The sequence below is a fragment of the Adiantum capillus-veneris genome, chromosome 13 (genome assembly GCF_014529385.1).
Source record: "Adiantum capillus-veneris isolate H3 chromosome 13, ASM1452938v2, whole genome shotgun sequence".
Classification (NCBI taxonomy): Eukaryota; Viridiplantae; Streptophyta; class Polypodiopsida; order Polypodiales; family Pteridaceae; genus Adiantum; species Adiantum capillus-veneris.
The window spans coordinates 116,684,507-116,711,735 of NC_140943.1; the positions used below are offsets into that span (position 1 = coordinate 116,684,507).

Genomic DNA, 27,229 nt, shown 5'->3' on the forward strand with positions numbered 1-27,229 from the left:
AGAAATGCTTCCAAGTCCGTGGAAATCCAACTATTTCCACCCAAATTGGACACCTATGTCTTATCAAACTTTAGTAAGCGCCCATGGCAATACATGTGTCATTTGCATGTTGAAGAACAAAGGCGACGTTTCCAACAGCTGCGAATGAGCATCCATGTCCGCAAGCAACGCCTCATAAAAGCCACGGGCACCAAAATAAACAACTCGGACTGCTTGTCTTTTCAACAAAAAGTCAACCCATTGATCTACATCTTGCGCTAAGGGCATCTTGCCCGGGAAAAACAAAATAACCGCATTCAATGCATATTGTGCACCTGCATCAGTTAAGCTACTGAACCGGAATAACCACTTTAGTAGCGGGTTGCTCACCCTCCCAGGCATTCCGGGCATCTGCAAAATCCTCCGACAGGCACTCTTTGACGATGCTTGACGCATCCATCGAGAAGAGATCGACCTGTTTCATACGCTTGTAGACCGCTTCTTTTGCCATCATAAACCAACCAGCACCTTCCGCAAATGCAAGTAAAGACTCGCGCTAGCCTACTGCTTGAAGGACAGTAGCCGAGTTCTTTTTCTTTTCTTTTTAATCAAATTTTATCATTGTGCAAAAACCACATCAAACTGTACATACAACCTGTCCCTGCTTCAACAGAAGACTGTACAAAAACCTGTCTTGAGGAAGCTTGGAGAGAACCTACTCATAAACACAAGGAACACCCACACACACACTCTCACACCTATGCACACACACACGTGCAGAACTGGCTGACGAGAACAGAGCTGCAGAGAAGGGGCAGACTGTCGCGCAGAAGCAAAAGCCCAGGATCACGAGCAGGACTGCCTACACGCAGTACGCACACACACACGCGCGCACGCACTTGTCTCACACACACACACACACACACACACACACACACACACACACACACACACACACACACACAGAGAGAATCTAGACTTTTTTATTATATACAAGAAAGGAGGTAAGATGGTAAGCAAGCAACTTATAGAACACCAGTGAGAGGGATGTAAATACTGATTCCATTAGAGAGTCTGATAACGAAATCCAACAATTCTAGCTCAAATGTGATAGTGAGGAAGGGACCTCTTTTCACTGTTTGAAGCTACAAAAAAAAGGGTTGTTTGGATGCATGCCAGGTTATGTTCAAAGTACTCAAAGTAGTGACCTTCAACAAAACCAATGATTTGAAGAGAAAAAGCTCAGTCACCTCATTCACAAAGCAACCTGACACTAACCGCTACAAGGAGATCCACAATGGCACAAGCTCCGGCTGCTGCTGCCGCTATAAGTGCCGTGACATCATCATCTGTTGAGGAATTAGGCTGCAGTCAGACAACAACCATGATGAAAAATGTAACCAACAGATCAAAAAAAGCATGAAACAAACTGATGTCCAGAAGTTTCCACATACATCTGCTCCATGGTCCAGCAAAAGCTTCACGACATCAAAGCGATCATGACCAGCTGCCCATATTAAAGGAGGTCCTGCATCACTAGGAACATTGACATCTGCTCCTCTTTCTAGAAGCAACTGGACAATTTCAGCCGAACCTGTTCGTGATTGCACAAAATAAGAGATAAGAACAATTATAGAGCATTCCCACACACATGGTACACGCAATACTAAATCAAGACAAGCATACTTGACATACGAGTCGCCATGAAGGAGACAGAGGGGGTAACTCCCAAAGAGGCTGGTAAAGAAGCTTTAGATTCAAAGCAGGGAGAACAGCATTTTCAGAGCAGGAAAGCATGCAAGCAAACCATAGGCCTTGATTCTACAACTTTAGGATAGTGAGAAGCTGACCGCTTTCTTGAGGGTGGCAGCATATGATGCTTGCATGGTGCCCCTATCTGTCTAGATCCCGATTTCACAAATAGCAAATTGAGCACACGTCCATGCATATGCCAAAGGTCAGGAGAGCCCATAAGGAGTTCAAGAGGAGTGTACAAACAAAGTCAAGTTATCCTTGATGACAAGATACGTAGCATAGCAATATGCGGCCTATGACAAACAGATGCATGTCATAAAATCTAATATCTAACCAACCCAAATGATTTTCTCATATTAAACCGATCATTTAATGTGGGAGAATAAACGCGAACAAGAGTTAGATTATGGACATATGCTTACAGATCTATCTCAACACGGGGCCAATGGTAAAGGGGGTCCAAATGAGAGAAGGTCTATCAAAGAGCAAGGCTAGCTAATGGAGCTTAAAGACCTTAGGGTTAGCTTCATTAAAGACCTCCAAAGGTTAGTGTTAAAACTTGAAAGTCCTTTGACCTTAAGAAGCCTAGTGCTGGGTATCTGATTAATATAAAGTATCTGCTGTAAAAACCTCCTATAACCGCTCACAAAATCTTGAAACCCCTGGGTAGTGCCTCCAAAATCATCCCCTTCTAGGAAACTATCCCAAGAGACCTTAAAGATCTAGCCGACGAGGAGAGTTGAACTCAAGACTTGTTATTCAAGAGGGAAATGGCATAACCTATCTATCACCCAAGTATGGTAGATTGGTTATGCCATTTCTCTCTTGAATAATAGGTCTTGAGTTCAACTCTCCTCGTCGGCTAGATCTTTAAGGTCTCTTGGGATAGTTTCCTACGACATTAAAACTCTCTTCTTCTTCTTCTTCTTCTTCTTCTTCTTCTTCTTCTCTATCTCTCTCTCTCTCTTCTCGGGCGTGTGTGTGTGTGTGTGTGTTAATAAAAAGAGGAAAATGGTATAACCTTTCTATCACCCAAGTGTGGGAGATTGGTTATGCCATTTCCCTCTTGACGAACAAGTCTTGAGTTCAACTCTCGTTGGATAGATCTTTGAGGTCTCTTGGGATAGTTTCCAACGACGTTAAAAATTCTCTTCTCTTCTTCTTCTCTTCTTCTTCTTCTCATGGATCTCTCACTGTTTTTAGGGATTCGTCACTTCTTCTTTGTTGTTTTCAGGGTTTTGAAATTGGTTTTCGACTATTTTTCGCTACTTTTAGGGTTTTAAAATTGTTTTTTGGCTATTTTTTAGGATTTCGTCACTGTTTTTTAGGGTTCTGCCATTGTTTTTTGCTGTTTTTTTAGGATTTAAATATGCTTTGTGTTGTTTTTTAAGGTTTCACAAACGTTTCTTGCTGTTTTTTAGGGTTTCTTGTATTAATTTGTTGTTTTAGAGTCTCTCTCTCTCTCTCTCTCTCTCTCTCTCTCTCTCTCTCTCTCTCTCTCTCTCTCTCTGTGTGTGTGCATCAGAGAAGTGCCAACGGCTTCCCCCACGTGTAAGAAGACACATCCCTCGCCGACCGCCCACAAAGCCTCTTTCATGCAGACAGGGAAGAGGATGTCGGCAATAGAGTGGAGGAAGGAGAGGAGAACTATTCTTCAGAGATGAACCGAAGAAAGAGATGGCATGCGTAGGAGGATCGCTTCGCTCGAGGAGAAAGTGGTCATCCAAAATTCCATCATCCAAAATCTACAAGGTGAGCTTCTTGATGTCAAAAGTGGGCAACTTGAAGAAGGGGAATTTCAGCCTTCCATGATGGAGGACCTGAACACAGTCAAAGAACAAGTGCGGGTCATCAAGGAGGAGGAAAAAAAGTCATCTTGGGTCGAGGTCATCACCAAGACACAAGAAACTGGAGGCGGCGGAGAAATGGATCGAGGTCGCCAAGAAAGGGTACAGTAAAGAGGTTTCTTGTACACCCTAGAGCAGCTGGTTTCACATGCTTTCCACACATACATGGAGCCAGCACAATGGACTATGTCATGGCACATCCGAGCTTCATTCCCTACATTCATGATTTCACAGTAGGACCAAGACCAGAGGGTGTAGCAATGGATCATGCTCTCTTGACACTTTCCGTCTCGTTTCAGTACAGTACAGCCGAGGTGTCAGGAGGGAGGACACATACCCGCTATACATTTACACAAGAGACTGATTGTGTTTATACAGAGGAAATCTATAGTCCTCTATATATAGCAGCCAGGCCAGACTCTCAGTGGAGGAGATCACCACTTTATTGACTGAGACATTGCATGATGCAGCAGGAGCCCACACACTCAGCATAATCAGAGACGCCGTTCTGGGACCATGCCTAAGAACAGCTGGTATGACGAGGAGTGTAGAGAGACGAGAGCACGGCTTCATAGAGATCTTCTCCTAGAGCTCATCAATCACAGACAATCTCGGATAGCCTTTAGGTGCCTCGTGCAACAGAAGAAGCCAGCATTCCTAGCTCAAATGGAACGAGACTTATACCAGTTGTTCTTGAGTAGAGACTCAAGAAATGCATGGTGTTTCTTTCATGAGCACTCCCCTCCCCCAGTGATTACTTCTCCTCATCTGTGGGGTCAGTATGCAACATCCTTATATACGGTCCCTGGACAGACACCCTGTCACAAACTCGTGACGTGGCATCCCAGTACACACACACACATACACACACACACCGGCTGGCGGGTCCGAGAATTAAATGCAGCAGTGACACCTGGCATTTCTTCGAAAATTGCGTTGTTTTGCCGACGTTGCATGTCAGTACGGACAGTCCCGTGATTTGCGACACAATTTGCGCTAGCTTTTACGGCAGCTTTTGGCTACGCTCGCAATTTTTACGATTGCTTTATTTTATTAAAGTTGAGATTGCTTTATATTACTAAAGCCCAGGAAAGAGAGAGAGCTCTTTTGCTTTATTTTGGGGGCTCAAGAGAAAGCTTTTGATTTTCAGCTTTTGGGGCTCTGCTTTTGGCATCCCTTGTAACCTTTAAATATGTGGACAGGGCCCTCACTTCTCAAAGCATCTGAACGCAGAGTCTGAGAGTGAGAACCCTCCCGCACTCTTGTACTTTGAACTCGGATTAATACAAAAAGAAACATTGAAAGGGGTGCCAGTCTTTGGGGCCAATATCTCTAGGCCCGGAACTCCACCGGGCCAGTGTTGAATCAATTGTGAACTGTGAATTGTTTTGAAGTGGTTATTTGGTGTTGTCGTGGTAGATTCTTGACTTGGAGTGTCCAAGTGTGTTACAGTGGTATCAGAGCACGGCCGATTCCTCTTCTACGGGAAATCCGATCCCAAATTTTATTTTATTTTTCCGCGACACCTATGGTGTCACGCAAGGATCAGTCGACTCCCTCTGCATCCGGAGATGCGGCAAGGGATCACAACGAAGATTCCGGTAAGGAGTATGGCCCGCCTCGGCCTACTCAGACGGAGCAATGAGAGATGGAGCGTCGTCAATTGATCGGCGATGCAACAAAGATAATGCTCAATTTTGCGAAAGACCCAAAATTTGCAAAATATATGAGCGAGACTTCTTTTCAGGAAGTGCATGCGCAGTGGAAGAAAACCACAACACCACCCCCAAAACCCGCTCTCAAGAAATATTCAGAGAAGGAATTAGAAGAAATGGTTGATGCACGGATTGCTCAGCTTTTTGACGCGCAAAAGAAAGCTAAAAAGCAGGGCAAAAAGCAGAAGAAAGGCACTGACTTCCCGGCTTATTTGGGTCGTCAGTCGACATTTGAAAAGGCAAAGAAACAGACGAAGCGTGTTCGATTTGAAGAAGTACCCAGTTCTTCTTCTTCTTCTTCTTCTTCTGACAGTTCTTCTAGCTCTTTTGACTCGAGCGAAGAAGACCGAAAAGGCAAAAAAGAGAAGCAAGAAATAATGCTTCGGAAAGGGCAAGAAAAGGGCAAAGAAGCTTAAATCTCGCCCAGTGAGTGACAGTTTTACAGAGGACTCGTCTACAGACAGTTCAGACTCTGACGACAACAACTTTTATGCAAAGAAGAAGAATTTTTACAAAGCCAACCAGTATGACTTTCTCGAAGACAAAAACAAGAAAGTCCGAGAGTTTAAGGAAGGTGGACAGTCAATTAAATTTGATACATTTTCTGGTCTTGTCTTTTGTACAGCAGTTTGACATCGCTTTCGCGGGAGGGCGTTACTCAAAGCACTCTAAGATTCGAAGAGCTGCCTGTTACTCTAAGGGCAATGCTCGAACTTGGTGGTCCAGGCTTCTATTAAACAAGACTGCGCCAGTTACATGGCTGAAATTCAATAGGCTTTTTATTTCTTCTTGGCTAACTCGAGAGTATGAACGTGATATACGAATTGCTTGGAACCATCTTCGGATGACCAAGAAGGATACAGTGGACGCTTATTACAAGGATTCTGGAGCTCTTTTCTACCCGCCTCTTCATTTAAGAAGATCTCGTTCAAGGAACAGATTGAGCGGTTTACTTTGGATCTACCTACAAAGATCCGAGATCACTGCTTGGAACAAAAGTCAGCTTCCATTTAGGAGTTAATGAGTCATGCGAAACGGGGTTTTTCCATTTACTCTGGCAGGTTACCCTACCCCACATATGAGATCATGACGCAGAGAGCCGAACAGACTTCAACAAATGAAAGTAGAAAGAGGAAGAGCAACCCATAACAGAAAGATAAAGATGCACGACCCAAGCTTACTCCTCAGGAGAGAGCTCCCTTCATCAAGGAGGGGAAGTGCTTTGGATGCGGGGAACCTGGACATATCTCCGCAAAGTGCCCTAACAAGGCACCGAATGAACAAGATGAAGAAAGGCCAGAAAGTTCTAAAGCAACAGAGAGACGTGGCAGAAAAGGCAGATAAAAAGCAGAACTGGTACCACATTGCGAGGGGCTTGAACCGAATCAAATGAATGAAAGTACAAACTTTGCCGCTCTTGGGGCAAAGTGAAAGATCAGGAAGCTCTTTTGAAGGAGCCAAGGCCAACTTCTTTTCACTTGGAATTGGCGGCTTGATTTGGAATTACGCCCGACAGGCTGAGGCCACACGCGAAGGTAGTTCGAGTGGCACCCGGACGGGATGTTGCCATTACACCGAGCATTGGCAAACTTTGTTTGCATTGACAGGGGTGTTCAGGACAGGTGAGTGACGTTCTACTCGAAAGCCCTTGGTACCACAAGAACTACGCCGTGGTTGACTACCAGGCCGAGAAAGCGACTTTGACAAATGAAGGGCTCAGAGATTGTTCTTGATGAACTTCAGTTTCTTTATTCATTCTTTTTGGGAGAAAACTGAACGATGGATAAAGGTCAGATATGTTTTGACCTGAACAAAAGAACGCCAAGATTTTTCTCCACACTCATGCCGATTGCTTTTTAGAGGGCCTGAGGATCATACCATTGATCTGATACCTAGAAGCACACCATCAAACCGGTCACCTTACCGTGTGAGCCGAGCACAGAATAAAGAGATTATGAACCAAGTGAAAGACCTCTTGGAAAAGGGTCTTGTCCAGCCTAGTACTTCACCGTATTGCTCTCCACTGTTGTTGGTTTTGAAGAAAGATGGATCTTGGAGAATGTGCATCGATTATAGAGCTCTCAGCAAAATCACCATCAAGAACAGATTTCCGATTCCTAGGATCGATGATATACTCGACAAATTACAGGGATCCTCGTACTTTAGCAGGATTGATCTGAAGAGTGGATATCATCAGATCAGAATCGCGCCGGGAGACGTCTACAAGACAGCTTTTCGGACGACTTTTGGGTTATTTGAGTTTTTGGTGATGCCTTTTGGCTTAACCAATGCTCCTGCGACATTTGACCGGATGATGGACAGGATGTTTCGAGAGTACAGCCTATTTGTTGGCACTTTCAATGATGATATCATTATTTTCTCCAAGAATGAGGCAGAACATAGAGATCATCTGCTTCAAGTCTTTCAGGCATTACGAGATCACAAGTTAGTGATTAATGCAAAGAAAAGTGAATTTTTCCTACCAGAGATACACTTTTTGGGACACATTGTGTCAGCAGCAGGAGTGCAAATGGATCAGGCCAACATAGAGACTATCCGTGATTGGCCCGATTTGAAGAATGTCCATGAAGTTAGAAGCTTCTTGGGACTGTGTTCGTACTACAGGTGGTTCATTCGAAAGTTGCAGGTAATGCTTCCCCTTCGCATATCTTAACACAGAAAGGAGTCCCTCTCTCATGGAGACCCACAGAGGTGACTGCCTTTCAGACTTTGAAAGAGAAATTGACTACGGGACCAGTTTTGACTATGCCGGACTTGCAAAGAAGTCGTCTGAAGTATATTGTGATACTTGTGGTCGTAGTCTGGATCCGGTCTTAATGCAAGAAGGTCAATGTCATTTGCCTACGAGAGCCGATTGTTCTCAAGGCCAGAATTGACAGCACAGATTTGTGAGAAAGAGCTTTTGGCAGCTATCCATGCTCTTATTCAGTGGCGTCATTACCTACTTGGAGCCGGTTTTACAGTTTTCACAAATGATGGGAGTTTACGCTACTTCTTGTCACAGAAGCAGCTATCCGAAAAGCATGTCCGGTGGGCAAACATCTTGTCCTGAAAGCCGTTGGTTCTAGCTATTTCCGCGATACATCATAGGAACTTCGAGGATATGGTCGGTCAGTACGCCACAGAACAGATTTTATAGATGTATTCAGTTGAATACAGAAAGGGGAGATAGTAGCGGATTATTCCATTCAGGATGGCTACTTGATGAAGAAAACCATGTTGTGCGTTACACAGTTGTTGAAGGGAAAAGGTTCTAACCGAATGCCACTGTCCGCCTTTCACGGGTATCATGGCATTACTACCACCTTGAAAGGGGTAGAGGGATACTTCTTTTGGCCGAGACGCAAGAAGGATGTGGACGAGTTTGTGTACAGTTGCTTGGTATGCCCGAAGGTCATGTTTGACAGGCATAAAGCACAGGGATTGTTACAGCCTTTTACCCATACCCACCCGCCCTGGGAAAGCATTGCAATGGATTTCATCTCCCGAGAACACAGCGTGGTCACGATTGTGTATTGCCCCGGTCTTTAGATTACATGGCATGCCTGAGACGATTGTCTCCGATAGCACCCCAGGTTCATGAGTTTGTTTTGGACGGCTAATTGGGAGAACACAGGCACGCGGTTGCAATTCTCATTCCACCCGCAGATTGACGGGCATCAGAGATTGCTAATTCAGTGGCACTGGCTTTGTTGAAGTCTTCTTGGTTGGATCAGAAGACTACTTGAGAAATGTTTGGTAGAATATGCCTACAGAAACACGTTTGACTCTTTGATGGAGAAGATGCCATTTGAGATTTTTTAATTTGCTATGAAGGTTCTACCCTTCCTTAGCACGGAAGGTAAGATTTTCCTTTGAAGCCAACCAGTTCATGAGGGACTTGGTCTGGAAGGCTTTGCAGAAATCTCAAGAACGACAGAAGAAGGCAGCGGATCGCCATCGTCGTGATTTGAAATTGAAGGAGGATGATTGGGTGCTCTTACGTTTTGAGAAGGCACGCCTGAGAAAGAAAAAGGGAAAGGAGAGACTTTTTCCAAAGCTTAATATGAGATACTACGGACCTTTCTAGATCTCTGAAAAGATCAATGATGTCTCCTTTCGACTGAAACTGCCTGACACTTGGAGGATTCACAATGCATTCCATGTGAGTCTCTTGAAACCTTTTAAAGGTGATGTGCCTGATGATGGGGAGCCTGATGAGCAACCCGAAGTGGAAGAGAACGAGGAGATTCTTGTTCCTGAACAGATTTTGGCACATAAGGACACAAAGAATAAAGGTAAAGTCCGAAGGCGGTTCTTGGTTAAGTTCAAGAACTGTCTTGCATTGGATGCGAAGTCGATGGAGGAGGAGGACCTAGCAGATACTCCTCAGATTGTGAAACTTTACCTCGAAGCTTTTGGTTTAGCATAGTCTACTCCAAATGGAACCCAGAATTCAGCTTGGCCGGAGATCTGGTGCACTGGGATGCAAAAGAGGGGAGTTACTCTACTCCTTTGTCAACACATGCCTCGATTTTGATACTAGAGTCACTGATGTCTCTTTGAGCTTCAGGGATACTGAGAGCTGACAGTATTCTGCTGTATGACTTTATGAAATGGAATTCCGGAAAATATGAAACTGACTTGTTCTTGACTTTTTTAAGTGCAGGAAATGATAGACAAAATGACTGCAGCATTTTGGTCTAATTGATCTCTAATAGACATGGTTGCAATAGGGGTTGCATCAATGAGGTCCCGACTGGATCTAGATGCGATTGCTAGCTACATTGTTGATAAATCATGGTCTAAGATCCAAATGAATGTTGAATGTCATGTGATGTCCTGTGATGTCCTGTGATGTCTAGTGTTGTCCTGTGATGTCGTGTGATGTGATTTTCGATTGGTACATGTGGTAGATGTGTTCCTAGAACGTAGGTGCTAATAGTCAGTGTCTGCTAAGACGGTTAATGGCCTCTTTTTGTTTTGCAGGTGTAATCGAGGGCGATTACAATGCTTTCAAGAGGGGTCACAAACTGGTGACGTGGTGTCCCAGTACACACACACACACACACCTCTCGGCTAGCGAGCCCGAGAATTACATGCAACAGTGACACGTGGCATTTTTCTAAAAAATTGTACTGTTTTGCTGACGTGGCAGATCCGTACGAACAGTCCCGTTATTTGTGGCGAAATTTGCGCTGGCTTTTACGGCAGCTTTTGGCTACACTCGCAATTTTTATGATTGCTTTATTTTATTAAAGTTGAGATTGCTTTATATTACTAAAGCCCAGGAAAGAGAGAGAACTCCTTTGCTTTATTTTGGGGGCTCAAGAGAAAGCTTTTGATTTTTAGCTTTTGGGGCTCTGCTTTTGGCATCCCTTGTAACCTTTAAATACGTGGACAGGGCCCTCACTTCTCAGAGCATCTGAACGTAGAGTCTGAGAGTGAGAACCCTCCCGCACTCTTGTACTTTAAACTCGGATTAATACAAAAAGAAATACCAAAAGGGGCGCCAGTCTTAGGGGCCAATATCTCTAGGCATGAAACTCCGTCGGGCCAGTGTTGAATCAATTGTGAACTGTGAACTGTTTTGAAGTGGTTATTTGGTGCTATCGTGGTAGATTCTTGACTTGGAGTGTCCAAGTCTGTTACACACCCCTTCGAGATCCTCCTGAGCCACGCCCATTTACAAGTACCTTCTTTACCACTGAAATGATGTAAGGTGCAACAAAAGTGAATGTTGAACTTTGCTCAAGATGAGTGTTCCGAACTATGCTCAAGGGTTCCTTTTACTTACAGAAGGGAGAGCCTTCCGTTCCTTTAGTGAGAGAGTGCAAATGATCACAAACAAAGTGAATGACACTATGAATGAAGGTAGTGAGACTGAGAGATAGAGAGAGAAGAGAATACGACACCCGAATGTTGTCAAACCCTCCTCCAAGGGCCCCACTCTCTATGGCGAGAGAGGTCTATGCTATGATTGCACAAATCTGGTACAATGGTCAAGATGCAATGAACTTGCCAATGATGTCGACGATGATGATGACAGGCTTGAAATCTGAAAACGCTAGGGGCTGAAATCTGCAAATCTGGTATCTGCTGAATTCTGACATTGTGTCGGTGAGGACGGCGATGACAACGACGCGAGGACGTTGAGCTGAAAACGCAGATGTTAAATCTGCGATCAGCGGGCTGAAACTGAAAACGCTGGCTGATCTGACCGTGCGGCGAGGATCTGCTGCGGAAAGGTGAGATCTGCGAGGTTCAGGGCTGCTACTACGGAGTCTAACTGCTCAAAACTGAAAACGCTGAGGCAATAGGCTGGTCTGACGCCAAGGAACTGCAAAACGCTAGAGACAATCTGCAGTTGCAAAAACGCTAGGCTTGATGTGGTCTACAAAAACGCTAGTGCTGTTTTGATGCTGCTGAAAACGCCACGGCTGATCTGCAAGAGAAAAACGCTGGCTGGTCTTGATGGCTGAAAGCGCTAAGGGTTCCTGCCGCCTGTCTTGCTGAGAAGGTGCACTGCAAGTGTGGTACTTCCTCTACCTCTTCTGCCAAAAAGTGCTAGCGCTAGCTTTTCTTATATATTAACTTAGCCAATTTGCCCTACCCAGTTTCCCAACAACGTCACTTATTAATATTAAGTGAAAAATGGCTAAAATAGGGAAAAATGGATTGTGTGCACTGTAAAATGCTCATGATGGCTACTGACTATAATGCCGATGATCATGATGTGTGCAACCAGAGGACTACTCTAAGTGCCTGGACATGCACGGCTTGCCCACAGGCTCACAAAGATGCCAGAACACTTCCTAAGCTGACCCGAACCCTAGACCTGAAGTAGCTTGTTCACATGCACATAGGGTTAGATGTGCACGTGACAGATGGTATAGACGGCCATTGACAGGATGAGGACCAACAGGGCATATGATCCTGATGGTCGAGTAGCAGAGCACTTTACACATGCTAGAGATATGCTGGCAGAGGTCCTTGCAGTTCTGTTCAATCGTGTCATGTGTGAGGGTCTACCTGAGACTTGGAGACTGTCTACTATTGTGCCTATCTTCAAGGCAGGTGATCCTACGGAGCCTGGAAACTACCGTAGTATTATGATTGGACACACATTGGCACGGTTGTATGCATCTATCCTGAGCAGCAGTTGAGCAGATGAGCAGAGAGTGAAGGCATACGAGCAATTGGACATGCCGGTTTTAGGAGAAGCTTCTCCACTCTTGACCATATTCTGACACTCAGAGCCATCATTGAGGAGGATAGGGCACATGGGAGATGGATTTATTGTAGCTTTTTGGATTTCCGCAAAGGATTTGACATGGTGCCTAGGGCTAGATTGATGCGCAGACTATAGGAGATGGGAGTGCCCATTGAGTTGATTTGAGGGATCATGGCTCTATACAAATCAGTGGTGGGACATGTACGCACTCAAGAGGGGATATCTAATTCAGTTCGCTCCACTATTAGAGTGAAACAAGGCTGTCCAGGAGGTGCCCAGTTGGCAGGGACATGGATTCCATCGTTGTTAGATGCTGATGATATTGTGTTGATCTCTGCCTCACCGGAGGGTATGCAGCGACACTTGGATGCATTACATAGCTTTGCGGAGGATAGTGGATTGTGTGTAAACCTTGGTAAAACCAAGGTTATGGTGTTTAACACCACACCATAGTGGATTAGGAGATCAGCACCTACATTCAATTATGGTTAGGAGACTGTGGAGTACACAGATGAATACACTGATCTTGGGGTAGTCTTCACTGAGCCAAAGTTTTGTGAAGAGAGGAACAAAGACTAGACTGACCAGAGCGTATGCGGCCTTGGGAGGATTGGAGTGGGGGGATTGGAGAGGATGTGTTCGCAAGTTCAATCCGAGGAACCTCGAACAAAGCTCTGGCTCTTTGATATCTTGGTAGCTTCAGCTATGCTCTATGGGGTTCAGGTTTGGGGACCCTCTGTGGGTCACGATGGGTGGAGAGGTATGGAGAGGCCCTTGGTATCTATGATCTCTTGACTGATTAGAGTCAAGGCCTTCGTGTCACACGAGATAATTAGAGCGGGGTTAGCGCCCTCCCTATGGAGATAGAGGCGCTTACCAGATCATTCTCCTTTATGCACAGCTTATGGGATACTACCAGAGACAGATATGTCAGATTGGCCCTTGAGTCCTCTAGACAATTAGCTGTACAAGGGGACACATCATGCTAGTATGCACAGACGTCATCATGGTTCCGAATACATGGCTTCAGCATGGACAGTTTGCCTCCCTTCCAGTATTCATAGTTACAAGGGACGGGCCCTAGGGCCGGGGGACGGCCGTAACCGGGCCGGGGACGGACGGGGACGCCTTGGGACGCTCGGATTTCTGGCCGGACGGGCGGGTCACAGGCTGACGGAAAGGGGACGGACCGAACGGCCGGGAGCGGGAATTTTCAGGCAGGTAAAAAATGGCTGTTTTTGACCGTATTTGCAGCCCAACATCCATATTTTGGGGGGGCTTGGCCCTTGGGAGGCTATAAAAGCCCCCTTGGGCCTCTTGAGTCTTAATACTTATTCCCTCAAGGCTCAAGCTCTCCTCTCTACTCATAGCCACATTGCTCGAGGCTCAAGCATGACTACGCGCCGTGGCCCGTACGCTCTACACTCTACCCTTGAGTCTCCACTCTCTCCCTCTTCTACCCACTTTGAAGCTCTCCTCTCCCTCTTCTACCCACTTTGAAGCTCTCCTCCACACAAGCTCTCCTCTAACTTCTGAGCTCTACTCTCTCGAGTCTCTCCACCATCATGTCATCTCAAGCCAACTCCACTTCTCAAGCCGGTTCTTCTCGAAGGAGGCCCGCCGTGCAAATGTGGTCGTGGTGGGATGAAGTCGACTTTAGCACACGTGGCAAAGGTGGCGGTGCAAGACCATGGACATGCAAGCTATGCCCATACAAGAGAACGGGTGGTTCAAACAAAGTGCAAGCCCATCTTCTTCATGAACCCGGTCACGAGGTGAAGTTTTGCCCTCGAGTAACTCCCGAGAAGAGGTTGGATCTTCTTGAGAAGCTCACGGTGTATGAGGTCGCGGAAGCGGCCAAGAGGGGCCGTTTTGTTGCCGTTGATGCCTCCTTGGCATATGCACATTGCAATCTTCCATTTTGTATTCATAATGGGTTCTAACTTCTCGACTCTCGACTCTCCATACTAACACAACATGCTCTATTTTGTGTGGATCGGTCTCCATACTTTCGAACCATGGTTACGAAAATAGGGGAATATGGTTCCTCTTATGTGCCACCTTCATCGGAGAGGCTTCCCACCACCCTCCTTGACAAAGAGAAGCTTGCCGTGGAGCAAGCGGCCCAAGCAACAAAGGATTTGTGGGAGACCAATGGCGTCTCTCTCCTTGTAGATGGATGGAGCGACAACCGCAAGCGGTCCATCCACGGGGTGGTGGCCTACTCTCGGGGGGAGATGTCCTTTGTGGAGTCACATGATGCATCTGATAGTGGCAAGGCCGCCGAGATGCTTGTTGCGGAGTGGACAAGCACCATAGAGATCACCGGCCCGGAGAATGTCCTTTGTATGGTTGCAGATGGAGAGGCGTCAAATAGGGCAACCGGGGCTATCATTGAGGGCATGTATCCCAGCATCCATGTCACATTTTGCATGGCGCATTGCCTCAATAACCTCCTCAAGGACATAGGGAACTTGTCATGGATTTCACCCACCATTGGTGACGCCTCTCGAATTGTCTCCTTTGTGCTCAACCATCAAAAAGTGCGCCATGAATTCTCAAAGAGGAGCCACTTGTCCTTGCTCAAATATTCAGAGACAAGATTTGCATTCAATTGGCTTATGCTAGGCCGGTTGTCTACATGTGGCGGAGCCTTAAGGGGCCTCTTTCTCAGTGATGAGTTACAGGCCATGCCGAAGTCTACATCAACAACAGGATTGAAATGCCGAGAATGGGCTGACGACGCCGCTTGGTGGGAGGAGGTGAAGACTCTTGACGCCATGGTCAAGCCTATTCTACACCTACTTCGAGTGGTGGATGGCTTGCAGCCATGCATTGGCAAAGTCTACGAAGCCATGGATCGGATGATAGAGACACTTGAGAAGCTTGTGCCTGACCCTGTTCAGTATGCGGAGATTCATGGCTTGTGTGAGTCGAGGTGGAATGGATACTACTCTCCACTTCATACGGCAGCTTATGTGCTTGACCTTGAGTTTCAGGGAGGCGTCAAGAGACCGACAAGGAGGTGAGCAAAGGATGGCGGCTTGCATTGGAGCGCCTTGAGCCTAGCAGTGACATTAGGCGCAAGATTAGAGACGAGCTACTCAACTACAGGCAAAAGAAGGGCTCCTATGGATGTGTAGAGGCACAGCTTGATCGCAACAAGATTGGCTCGGTTTTGTGGTGGGAGGACTATGGAGGAGATGGCCCACATTTGCAGCGCTTGGCTGTTCGTGTCCTTAGCCAAGCATGTACCACTAGTTGCTTGGAGCAACTATGGAGTGTGTACAGCCACATTGCCTCTAATAAGAGGAATCGCCTTGGGATTCAGAGGGCCAATGATTTGGTGTTTGTGAGCGCTAACTTGCGCATGCTTTCCAAGAGCGTCACACACAAGGCAGATCCCTTCACTGAGTGGGAGATGGCACAAGAGAATCCATCTATGGCCGATACTCTTTTGGAGGAGCTGGAGGAGGACTTCGAGCCTCAATGCGAGCCTCGCGAGCCCTCATACGTCACTGACGACCTCGACTACGATGACGATATGGAGATTCAGCAGGCGAGCACTTCTTGAGTTTGATGATCATTGATCACTCGACTCTCGAGTCTAGACTCTTGAGTCTACGACTCTACCTACTACATAGCCCTTTGTACTTTTTGTTATCCTTGAGGCCTCAGGCTTGTCCTAAGTCCTTTAGGCTTTTTGACTCTTGAGCCCTTGTGGCATGCACTTCTAATTTTGTATCCATCGATCATCGATGTTTTATTAGCACATTTCAGCCTATATGACTCGTGTTCTTTGGTCTAGTTAGTGTAAATTTATGGTCAAAGTGATGCTCTATGTGTGTGGCATGTGTGTAGGTCAAAAAATGCCAAAAAAACTCTCTTTTTCTTTTGCCGTTCCGACCCCCGTCCCCGTTTCCTGGCTTTTGTCGTCTCGTCCCCATTCCCGACCCCGTTCCCGACCCCGACCTGCCGTCCCATGTAACTATGCCAGTATTGCCTTGATGCACCATCGTTGTCTCTTACACGGGTGGAGATTACTAGACTCATTCGCCAAGACTTGACCCAGTTGGACACCAAGAGGACATGGACAGAGCCGACACAGGAGTTGGGCATGAAGATGGCTTTCTATAGAGAGCATCTTCTTCAACTCACAGGGGATGGGTTTGTGATTCGACCCAGCTATATGGATACACATCTATCTCATGGGTTACGGTGTGCCATTGGTCAGATACATACATCTTCACACCAGCTTGAGATTGAGACTGGTAGATTCAGAGGGATACAAGCAGCTAGCAAGATATGTCGTCTATGCCATACAGAGCCAGAGACGTAGACACATTATATATGCCAATGCACAGTGTATTACGAGATACGGGTCGCTTCCACTGTTTATGCAGAGAAGGCTTCGAACCCTTCTCAAGAGTCATGAGCTATCAGGACCAGAGATGTGTTGCCTGTATCTACTTGAGTTACACAGACACAGATATTTACTGAGGAGATCTGAAGAGAGACAATCCCAAAGACAGATTACAGATTTCTTCACACCAAACACTCGACAGATACAGGAGCAGCCACCACTACAAGCTCAGCTCATACTCACACCCGTGGTACTCTCATTGACCGAGCATTGGAACTAGGGAGATCGAGACGCCCACCACTAAGGAGAGGAGCTTCACAACATCGATGGAGACTACAATAGAGGATTCCGAGCCATACTATCTTGACATCCAAAGTACAAATGAGGATGGATCCATCACCCATTATATCTTTCTCTTGTATTTGGCACCCATTGTATCAGGTATCACATACACCCCACACAGTTCGAGCTAGCAACACTTCTAGATTCATTTTAGTATTTCTTTTTTTGTACTCGGACACAGTACCAAATTCACAAGTTTGTAATGGATTGGTCTCATAAAGACATTAATATATCATTTCATCATCTCTCTCTCTCTCTCTCTCTCTCTCTCTCTCTCTCTCTCTCTCTCTCTCTCTCTCTCTCTCTCTCTCTCTCTCTCTCTCTCTCTCTCTCTCTCTCTCTCTCTCTCTCTCTCGGGTGTGTGTGTGTGGGGGCGTGTGTGCGTGCCAATGAAAAGAGGAAAATGGTATAACCTTTCTATCACCCAAGTGTGGTAGATTGGTTATGCCATTTCCCTCTTGAATAACAGGTCTTGAGTTCAACTCCTCGTCGACTAGATCTTTAAGGTCTCTTGGGATAGTTTCCTACGACGTTAAAACTTTCTTCTTCTTCTTCTTCTTCTTCTTCTCTCTCTCTCTCTCTCCATCCATTCTTGAGCAACAATTGAGTAATTGGGCAGACGGTGAGGGTGTAGGAGCAAAGGGCCAGGCCGGTTTCAGGAGGGGTTTCTCCACTCTTTAACATATTCTGACACTCAGAGCCATCATTGAGGAGGGCAGGTCACATGGGAGAGGGATTTATTGTAGCTTTGTGAATTTCCTAGAAGCATTTGACATGGTATCGAGAACTCGATTGATGCACAGATTGCAGGAGATGGGGGTGCCCATAGTGTTGATTTGGGGGATTATAGCTCTATACAGATCAGGGATGAGACATGTACGCACTCCGGAGGGGATATCTGATTTAGTTCACTCCACCATTAGGGTGAAACAGGGTTGCCCATTGTCTCCTACTCTATTTGGTAGGTAAGTTGATGAGGTGTCTAATTACATTGACAGAGAGGGTGATAGAGGTGCCCAGCTGGCAGGGACGTGGATCCCATTGTTGTTATATGCTGATAATATTGTGTTGATCTCTGACTCGCCAGAGGGTATGCAGCGACGGATGGATGCATTACACAAACTTGCAGAGGATAGTGGATTGTCTGTAAACCTTGGTAAAACCAAGGTTATGGTGTTTAACACCACACCACAGTGGATCAGGAGATCAACACCGACTTTCACATATGGTCAAGAGATTGTAGAGTATACAGATGCATGCACTTAACTTGGGGTTGTCTTCACTGGGCCGAGGTTTTCTTTGGGGAGAGCAGCAGAGACTAGACTAACTACAGCTTTTGCGGCCTTGGGAGGCTTGGAGAGGGTGTGTTCGCAGGTTCAGTTCCAGGAACCTCGGACAAAGTTATGGCTCCTTGATACCATAGTAGCCTCAGCTATGTTGTATGCGGTGCAGACATGGGGACCTTCTGTAGGCCAGGATGGTTGGAGACGTATGGCGAGGCTCTTGGTATCTATGATCTCTCGACTGATCAGAGCAAAGGCCTCCGTACCCCACGCTATCATTCGGGCAAAGCTAGCTGCCCCTCCTATGGAGATTGAGGCGCTTACCAGATCAGTCTCCTTTGTGCACAGCTTGTGGGATACTACTAGAAACAAATATGCTAGACTGGCCCTTGAGTCTTCCAAACACTTCATGCTGATATGCACAGATGACATCATGGTTTCAGACGCATGGTTTCACCATGAACAGGCTATTGTAACAAACTGTTGACGTGTCAACCTACTGAAGAACGGAGCTACCGGCCGAGGGGCCTAAACCCTAAGAAGAACAAGTAACAAAAGAAGTGTCACAAAGTGATGACGTGGTTCCCCGAGAGCAAAAACCCTAAACCTAATTTCTGTCAGAAACCCTAACTGCTGAAACCCTAATTCTGAACACCCTAACCCTAAAACCTGCAAACCCTAATTCTGCTACCAGAAATCCTAAAACTGCAGAAACCCTAACCCTAACCCTAACCCTAAGGACAGATTTCCACGTTTTGCGCTAGCCGATGACGTGGCAAGCTGTACGGATTCCCGTGATTTACGCTGGCAACTTTTGGCTTTGCTTTTGGACCAGATGCTTTTGAATTTGAAGGCTTTTCATGTAAACTGCTTTCGGGCCTAGGCCCTTTAATTATGAGGCCATGGGCTCATTCTCTGGCATGCTTCCTAGAGAAGGTGAAGAGTCTAAAGTATCGGCTTGTACTGAGTTGATGCAATATAAAGAAATACCGAAAGGGGGGCCAAGGTTTGGGGCCAATACTCTCTGGGGTGGAATTCCGCCACTCCGTGTCGTGTGTCGTCTCTCTCTTTCAGTTCAGTTGTTATTGAAGTGCTAAAAGTCTGTTCAGTCTATTCTTTTCTATTGGCACGTGGTGCCCGTCTTGTGACAGTGGTATCAGAGCATCAAGCGTGTGCTTTTCTGAAAGCATACCGGTCCTACAAAAGAGCAGACAGAGCTATTGGAATTTTATTTGAGGTATGCTTTCACCCGGACTTATTAGCCACGCCCACCCTTACTTCATCGCGCATCGGGCGCGCTCCCATCTTCACCGCTCATGTCTTACAGGGCATAAGCCATTAAAGATCACTTGCAGAAGAAGGATCCAAGATTTGTTTCGAGCTGCTGTCTTTCTCAGAGGCAGTGCCATGCAGATGTTGATGTCTACAGCTACCAAGTAGCATACTCCAAGTACTTGGCAAGCTTTCAAGAAAATTTTTGCCCGAAGTTATATGGTTTCTGACATCTTCCTTCAGAGTGCAACTTCTGACAGGGTGGGGTATTTTGAAATGCTTGCCATGGAAACCCTAGCAGATTATAACTTGAAGTTTCTCGACATCTCCCAATAGATGTCTCTTCACGATCAGATAACCTTGGTGGTTCGATGCGATTGCTATCTTGGGACTACCATCGCCGCCAAACGAACACTGTCTGTCCTAGAGCTAATGGACCATGCTGTGGCTCTCTACAACCTTATGAAAAAAACCTAACCCTAATTTTTGGTGCAGGTTTCAGGATGGAAAGTCAATCAACTTTTCGAGCTCGACTGATGTCGAGATTGCTTTTTAAATTTCAAATCTGTTTGAGAACTTGTTTGGTGATCCTGTTTGGAATTTGTTTGAAATGGATGCTATCTGTTCTGAACCTGTTTGGTGCCGATTTGAATTGTTCGACTCTGGTTTGATACTGGTTTCAATCATTGGTGATTTTACTCCCGGGTGGAGAAGTGAGAAATGATGTTTGAGAATGCTTGTTCATACTCATGGCTCGGACCCTTGTGGTTATTTGCGGGGGGAGTATTGAATGATTGAAAAGTGTTGTTTTTACTCATGGCCCGGACCCTTGTGGTTATTTACGGGGGGAGTATTGTTGTTGTTATTCATGGCCCGGACCTAGATGGTTATGCAGGAGGAGTATTAAGAAGTCTGAGTAGTGGTTACTCTCAGCACCTCCAAACGACGCAAGCTGCGTTCTGGGGGGCATTTGGTTGTAAAAGACCTCTATATCTCATGGCCCGGACCTTTTTAGGTTATTAACGGGAGAGTGATGAGGGAGTCGTTGAATAGCTCATGGCCCGGACCTGGATGGTTATTTGCGGGGGGAGTGTTCATCGGCGGCTTTATGTTTCTATGTCTTGTAACATGCATATGTGAGCATTTGTGTTGCATTGTGATGTGCCAACTATTGAATATTCCTAATTGGATGAGATTGCCTGGGTATGTAATTTTAGTGCATCAAGACACCCGTGGAAGATTAGTACGGTCTGGGTGTGATGGCTAATTTTACTACGCCGGAATATCAAGAGTTCTGATCAGGACGAAAGGAGAAGCTAACTCCTTGATCAAAACAGCCGAAAGGAGAAGCTAATTCCTTGATCAAAAGAGCAGAAAGGAGAAGCTAACTCCTTAATAAAAAGAGCAGAAAGGAGAAGCTAACTCCTTAATAAAAAGAGCAAACTGATTGTCCCTCGCAATGTCCCTCAGAAATTTTTGAGCTAATTGAGTTGTTTTGCAGATATGTTGTAATCGAGGACGATTACTCTCTTTCAAGAAGGGGAGATGTAACAAACTGCCGACGTGTCGACAAACTGAAGAACGGAGCTACCGGCCGAGGGGCCTAAACCCTAAGAAGAACAAGTAACAAAAGAAGTGTCACAAAGTGATGATGTGGTTGCCCGAGAGCAGAAACCCTAACCCTAATTTCTGCAAGAAACCCTAACTGCTGATACCCTAATTCTGGAAACCCTAACCCTAAAACCTGCAAACCCTAATTCTGCTGCCAAAACCCTAAAACTGCAAAAACCCTAACCCTAACCCTAACCCTAAGGGCAGATTTCCGTGTTTTGCGCTGGCTAATGACGTGGCAGGCTGTACGGATTTCCGTGATTTACGCTGGCAACTTTTGGCTTTGCTTTTGGACCAGAAGCTTTTGAGTTTTAAAAGCTTTTTACTGTAACTGCTTTTTAAGCCAAGGGCCTTTAAATATGAGGCTAGGGCTCATTCTCTAGCATGCTCTTTGGAGAAGGTGCAGAGTCTGGAGTACCAGCGTGTACTTTGATGATGCAATATAAAGAAATACCGAAAGGGGCGCCAAGGTTTGGGGCCAATACTCTCTGGGGTGGAATTCCGCCACTCCGTGTCGCGTGTCGTCTCTCTTTCAGTTCACTTGTTATTGAATTGCTAAAAGTTTGTTCAGTCTGTTCTTTTCTATTGGCACGTGGTACCCGTCTAGTGACAGTTGTCCCCCTTTCCAGTACTATCTTCAGGCACCCTCGATGTCCCTTACACGGGTGGAGATTACTAGACTCATTCGTCGAGACCTGATCCAGCTGGATACCAGAAGGACATGGATAGAGCCGCCACAGGAGTTGGGCACGAAGATGGCTTTCTATAGAGAGCACCTTCTCCACCTCACAGGAGATGGGTTTGGGATTCGACCCAGCTACATGGACACACACATGTCTCATGGTTTGCGGTGTGCCATTGGTCAGATACGCACATCCTCACATCAGTTGGAGATTGAGAGTGGTAGATTCAGAGGGATACCAACAGACAGCAGGATATGCCGCTTATGCCAGTTAGAGCCAGAGACAGAGCTGCATTACATATGTCATTGCACAGTGTACTATGAGATACCTGGTCGTTTCCACTGCTTATTCAGAGAGGGTTTCGGTCCTTTCTCTAGGGTCATGAGTTATGAGGATCAGAGATGTCTTGGGTTATATCTACTTGAGTTACACAGATATAGAGACACTTTACTGGGGTGAGATAGAGAGAGACACATTACAGGTTTCTTTTCACTAGATATGGGATAGCCAGAGGAGCAGTCATCATTGCAGAGCTCGGCCCACACTCATTCGACCACTACCGGCACTCTCATTGACCGAGCAGTGAAACTACGGAGATCTAGACGGCCACGATTGAGGAGAGGGGCTACACAGCATTGACGAAGACTACAGCAGAGGATTCGAGCCATACTCTCTCGATATCCAGAGTGCTGATGAGGATGGATTCTAGTATCTAGTTCTTTTGTACCCAGACATGGTATTAGATTCACCATTTTGTAACAGATTGGTCTCATAGGTCATTTTGGCCTTTTGAGACGTTAATATAACATTTCATTTCTCTCTCTCTCTCTCTCTCTCTCTCTCTCTCTCTCTCTCTCTCATTGGTCTCATAGGTCATTTTGGCCTTTTCAAGACGTTAATATATCATCTCTCTCTCTCTCTCTCTCTCTCTCTCTCTCTCTCTCTCTCTCTCTCTCTCTCTCTCTCTCTCAATCAAATGGAGGGCTTGACCCTTTTGATGGCATTACATAAGCCCGTAAGCAACACAAAATAACGAAATTGGTAGTGATAAACGCTTTCGCATCGTCGACTTTGACATGGTATGAGATCTTTTTGGCTCATGATTGTGGGGGAGTTGCGCGAAGAGATCGTCGATGGCTTTGCTACATTGACTCTGCTTCATCGTCTTTGCTGAATCAGCTCTGCTTCATCGGCTTTGTTCCATCGGTTTTGCTGCATCTGCTTTGTTCCATCAAAATGGCTATGCTCATTGAAGAATGATTATATAGATGTGGTTTCTAAGCAAAGGCTAATAAGACATCGTCGACGGCACGAGGATAAGACCTGCAAGGTCCGGCAAAAACAAGTGGACTCATCTTTAGAATGACAAGTATCTTCAATCAGATGCTGATTGGGATGCAAATAATGCTAAGGCAATGTTTGTCATTGTTCAGGCACTCACAAAAGAAATCTCTTCCGTTGTGTAGACTTTGGAAACTGCCAGTAAAATGATGGTTAAAGCTCAAATCGGCACATACAGCATTGGAGACTAAAAAGAAGTCTTGGAGTCGTTGTTGCAAGTGTCGAAAGCGTGGTCATTTGTCTCAGGACTGTAAATCAAGGGGCAGAGACAAAAGCTCGCACAAGGACGAAGGCAAAGGCAAGCTTGATGATAGTCATTCTACCAAGGACTCAACGTATTCTACCGGTGTGGCAAAGACTACACTTGCAAAAGTGCTAGCTTTATAGCTTATTGGTTGGTGCCGCAACATGCTTCTACCAGAGAGGAACACATGAGCGATAGAGAGGAGCAAGTGGTTCTCTCAATACTTTCTTTGATTTGCATTTCTGACACACTTGCAAGGGTATAAGAAGCGTATCCATCAAACGAAGGAAGAAACAGCAACAAACAAGTAAGTCAGAAGGCAGCCAAGCAACATACCACACACAAGCATCAAATGGAAAAACCCCTAATAAGCAAACAAAGAAAGAAGAAAAAAGAAACACACACGGTACACAGACGCCCGAACAGAACAAGGGGGGGAGAGAGAGCGGGGGGGAATAGACCCACAAAGAGTTGCGGCGGCAACAGAGAATAGGTGTGAAGGCCAGCCGGTGCAGACACAACGAGGGGAGGGCAACAGAATGGCATGGAGGTTGGAGCCCTCTCTCTCTCTCTCTCTCTCTCTCTCTCTCTCTCTCTCTCTCTCTCTCTCTCTCTCTCTCTCAGAGGGGCACAATTAGAGAGAACCAACGACAGCGACAGATTACAAATTTCTTTCAGTCAAAGACAGAGGAATTCAAAGAGGGGCACAGTGAGAGAGAACCAACGACAGTGGCAGATTACAGATTTCTGTCAATCACAAATAGAGGAGTTTGAGCAGCCTCCACAACATAGCAGCACCAGAGGCATACTGCTTGATGGGGCGATAGAGTTGGGACAGTCCCGTCGCCCACGGATGAGGGGGCCCTCCCGACATCGACGCAGATTGCGATAGAGGATCCATACCATACTGGCGTGACATAGGAGCCGTCCCGACAAAGTGCTTATCGTGGAGGACATTGAACCTCTACAACCTTTTGGATACTGATGTCTCTACTGTCAGAGAGCTCCATTGTATAAGCCCCCCCCCCTTCCCCCTTTTGTATCCCCCTTTGTATCAGCTTTCACCCCACCCCTACCAACTATTTTCTTTTTCAGTTCTTTGTACTTTTTGTACCCAGACCTGGTATTCGATTCACCACATGTAACCTTTTGGTCTCAGAGGTCATTTTGACCTTTTGAAGACGTTAATATCACATTTCATTTCATCATCTCTCTCTCTCTCTCTCTCTCTCTCTCTCTCTCTCTCTCTCTCTCTCTCTCTCTCTCTCTCTCTCTCTCTCACCTCAGCTGCGCGTTGCTGCAACCCTCTGCCTGTGCGCTGCCCTCTTGTTGAAGAAGCTGCACGCTGACCCACTACTGCACGTGCGCGCTGCCCACAGACCCAACCCCCCCCCCCCCCCCCGGTCCCCCCACCCTCCCACCCGCAGGTACAGCAGCAGCAGACAGTCCGCCAAAAATCAAAAATCGCAGGCCTTCAGACAATTGCTGAATTAAGGGAATTTACAGGAAATTCAATAACTGCAGAAATTCAAAATTGCAGAATTGACAAAAAATTGAAAAAATTACATAAAATGGGGTTTTTTGTCGCTTTGGTCGTATTTTGCAGAAATTGCAAGAAATGCGCCATGTATGCTTAGTGCGGAACATGTATGCATAATGTGGAAGCACCTGTGCGTGTAGGTCAATTTTTCCTCGTTTTTGGCACCGATCAAACATTTGAGAGGGTAAATTACAAAAAATAGAATCCTGCGAATCCTTTACCTGTATCCCGCTAGATACTAGCTGATTTGGCCAAATTCTGGCAACATAACAGCCCCAAAACTTGTGCGAAATCAATTCCCCTGCTGGATCTCACTTGCACTGGCGTGAACCCTCCGATTCCTGCCCAAAAACAGTAAATTCAGCTCGCTGTATTTACTAGTTTTTGCCCTGTTTTCAGCCCCAAACAGTCCCCTACCTGTCCTCTGCCAGTGAGGCACAATTCCCAAGAGTTCTGGCGTCCGTATGGCTAAAAAACAGTCAATTTTCTGTGCATATACAGTGCTGAATTTGCACCTATACGGTGAGGTTATGACCCTCACCCGTGCCTGCTTTGGAGTAGTAGCTACCTACCCCTGTTCCTGCTCAAGGAGGCTCTTGCCTCAGCACAAAAGCATGAACCCACACAGCTGTACATCAGTCAAATGAAGAGCCCTCTTGTGGGGCATCACATAATTGCACGTGGGGAGAGAGAGCAGTATGTAGTGTGCAGGGCATCACTCCTAGCACCACACTGTACATGGGCGGGAAAGAAAGCACTCCATAGCTCTTAACCTGTGACCAAATGCATAATGAGGCCTCTCCCAGCTTAAATTTCAGCGCCCACTTTTCTGCATGAGGCAAGTGCATGAAAATTTTCCACTTGGCGCATTTACAAGCATTTTCCCATTTCGGGTTTGCCGCCTAAAAATCTCCCGACTGGTCACCCAGTTGACTTCACGGCAGAGTTGTAAAGTGTTCCCCTAGTCATACCGGAGGTAATGACGCGAACACATTTCGCGGCCCAAAATAGCAGTTCCCTAAATTTTAGGAAATGATTCCGTTGGGCTCCATGTGGTCATCTGACCATCTATCCTCATTGGGACCGCATCCAAAAATGCAATGTGGCCTAATTGTCGGATATTTTCCGCTGGTAGTCCCACCTTGACTTTTATGCCTTTATTGAGTTCACTTCCTAGTATCCACCAACTTGCTAAGTGCGACGGGGGGACCTATATGATCTTGCTCTGAGCCTAGACATCCTCTTACAATACGAATTCCAATGCCGACCACTTCCCATCTGCGGGTGAAACTACCGTTCACATTGGCCATACAATCTCCGACCGTTTGCTACTTCAAAAAGAGGGTCTCAAAAATAAAACAAAACCCATTGGAAAGAAACCAACAACTAAAGTTAGCAGTTGCCACGTCCTCGTGACATAGTTAACACCTGCCACGTCCTCGCAACATACCCCCCTCTTGAAATCGCAAACGTCCTCGATTGCATACCGTAAATACACGCCACTGATGATCGTGTGCTATTAACACTCTTTTATCATCACATGTATCCGCAAGAAAGGTCGTAACACATAGATACAAATGACTTAATGAGACCTTCATACTTTTGTCATTTCCATCTATTACACTGAATTCATATGTACATTTGAAGTACTAGCTCTATCATTACCCCTCCTTTCCACACGTTGGGTTGGGGCATAGGTAGGTTGTAACCCAAAGGCTTCAAGGTAAAGCTACAATACATTTGGTGACTCTGACAGTTCATGCTCTTCCATCCACTTTGCATCCATAGGCGGATAGTTCTTGAACTTCACCAACTAACGTCTTGCAACCTGTCCTTTAACTTTTCTGTCCTTATGTGCCAAAACTTGCTCAGGTACCAGGATTTCATCAAGTTCCTCAACTTCTGGCTGATCCTCATCTTGCATATCTTCTAGCACATCACCCACAAAGGGTCTTAGAAGACTCACGTGAAACGCATTATGAATCTTCCACGCATCAGGCAATTCCAGCCTATAAGCCAC

The 27,229-nt window shown here is 46.0% G+C and overlaps 1 protein-coding gene across 3 annotated transcripts in view; it reads right to left on the minus strand.

Annotated features, from left to right (window-relative positions):
- The window catches only part of TPR10 (ankyrin repeat family protein), a 155,493-nt gene that overhangs the window by 43,537 nt on the left and 84,727 nt on the right, over positions 1-27,229 (minus strand). For all 3 annotated transcript variants that reach the window (XR_015190061.1, XR_015190062.1, XM_086527259.1), the window contains exons 5-6: positions 1,434-1,573; positions 1,258-1,344 (exon numbers count right to left, since the gene is read on the minus strand). Coding sequence is in view for 1 of the 3 variants with exons in the window: in XM_086527259.1 (XP_086383385.1) it covers positions 1,258-1,344; positions 1,434-1,573 (227 nt within the window). In the remaining 2 variants the exon portion in view is untranslated. The remainder of the gene's footprint in view (positions 1-1,257; positions 1,345-1,433; positions 1,574-27,229) is intronic.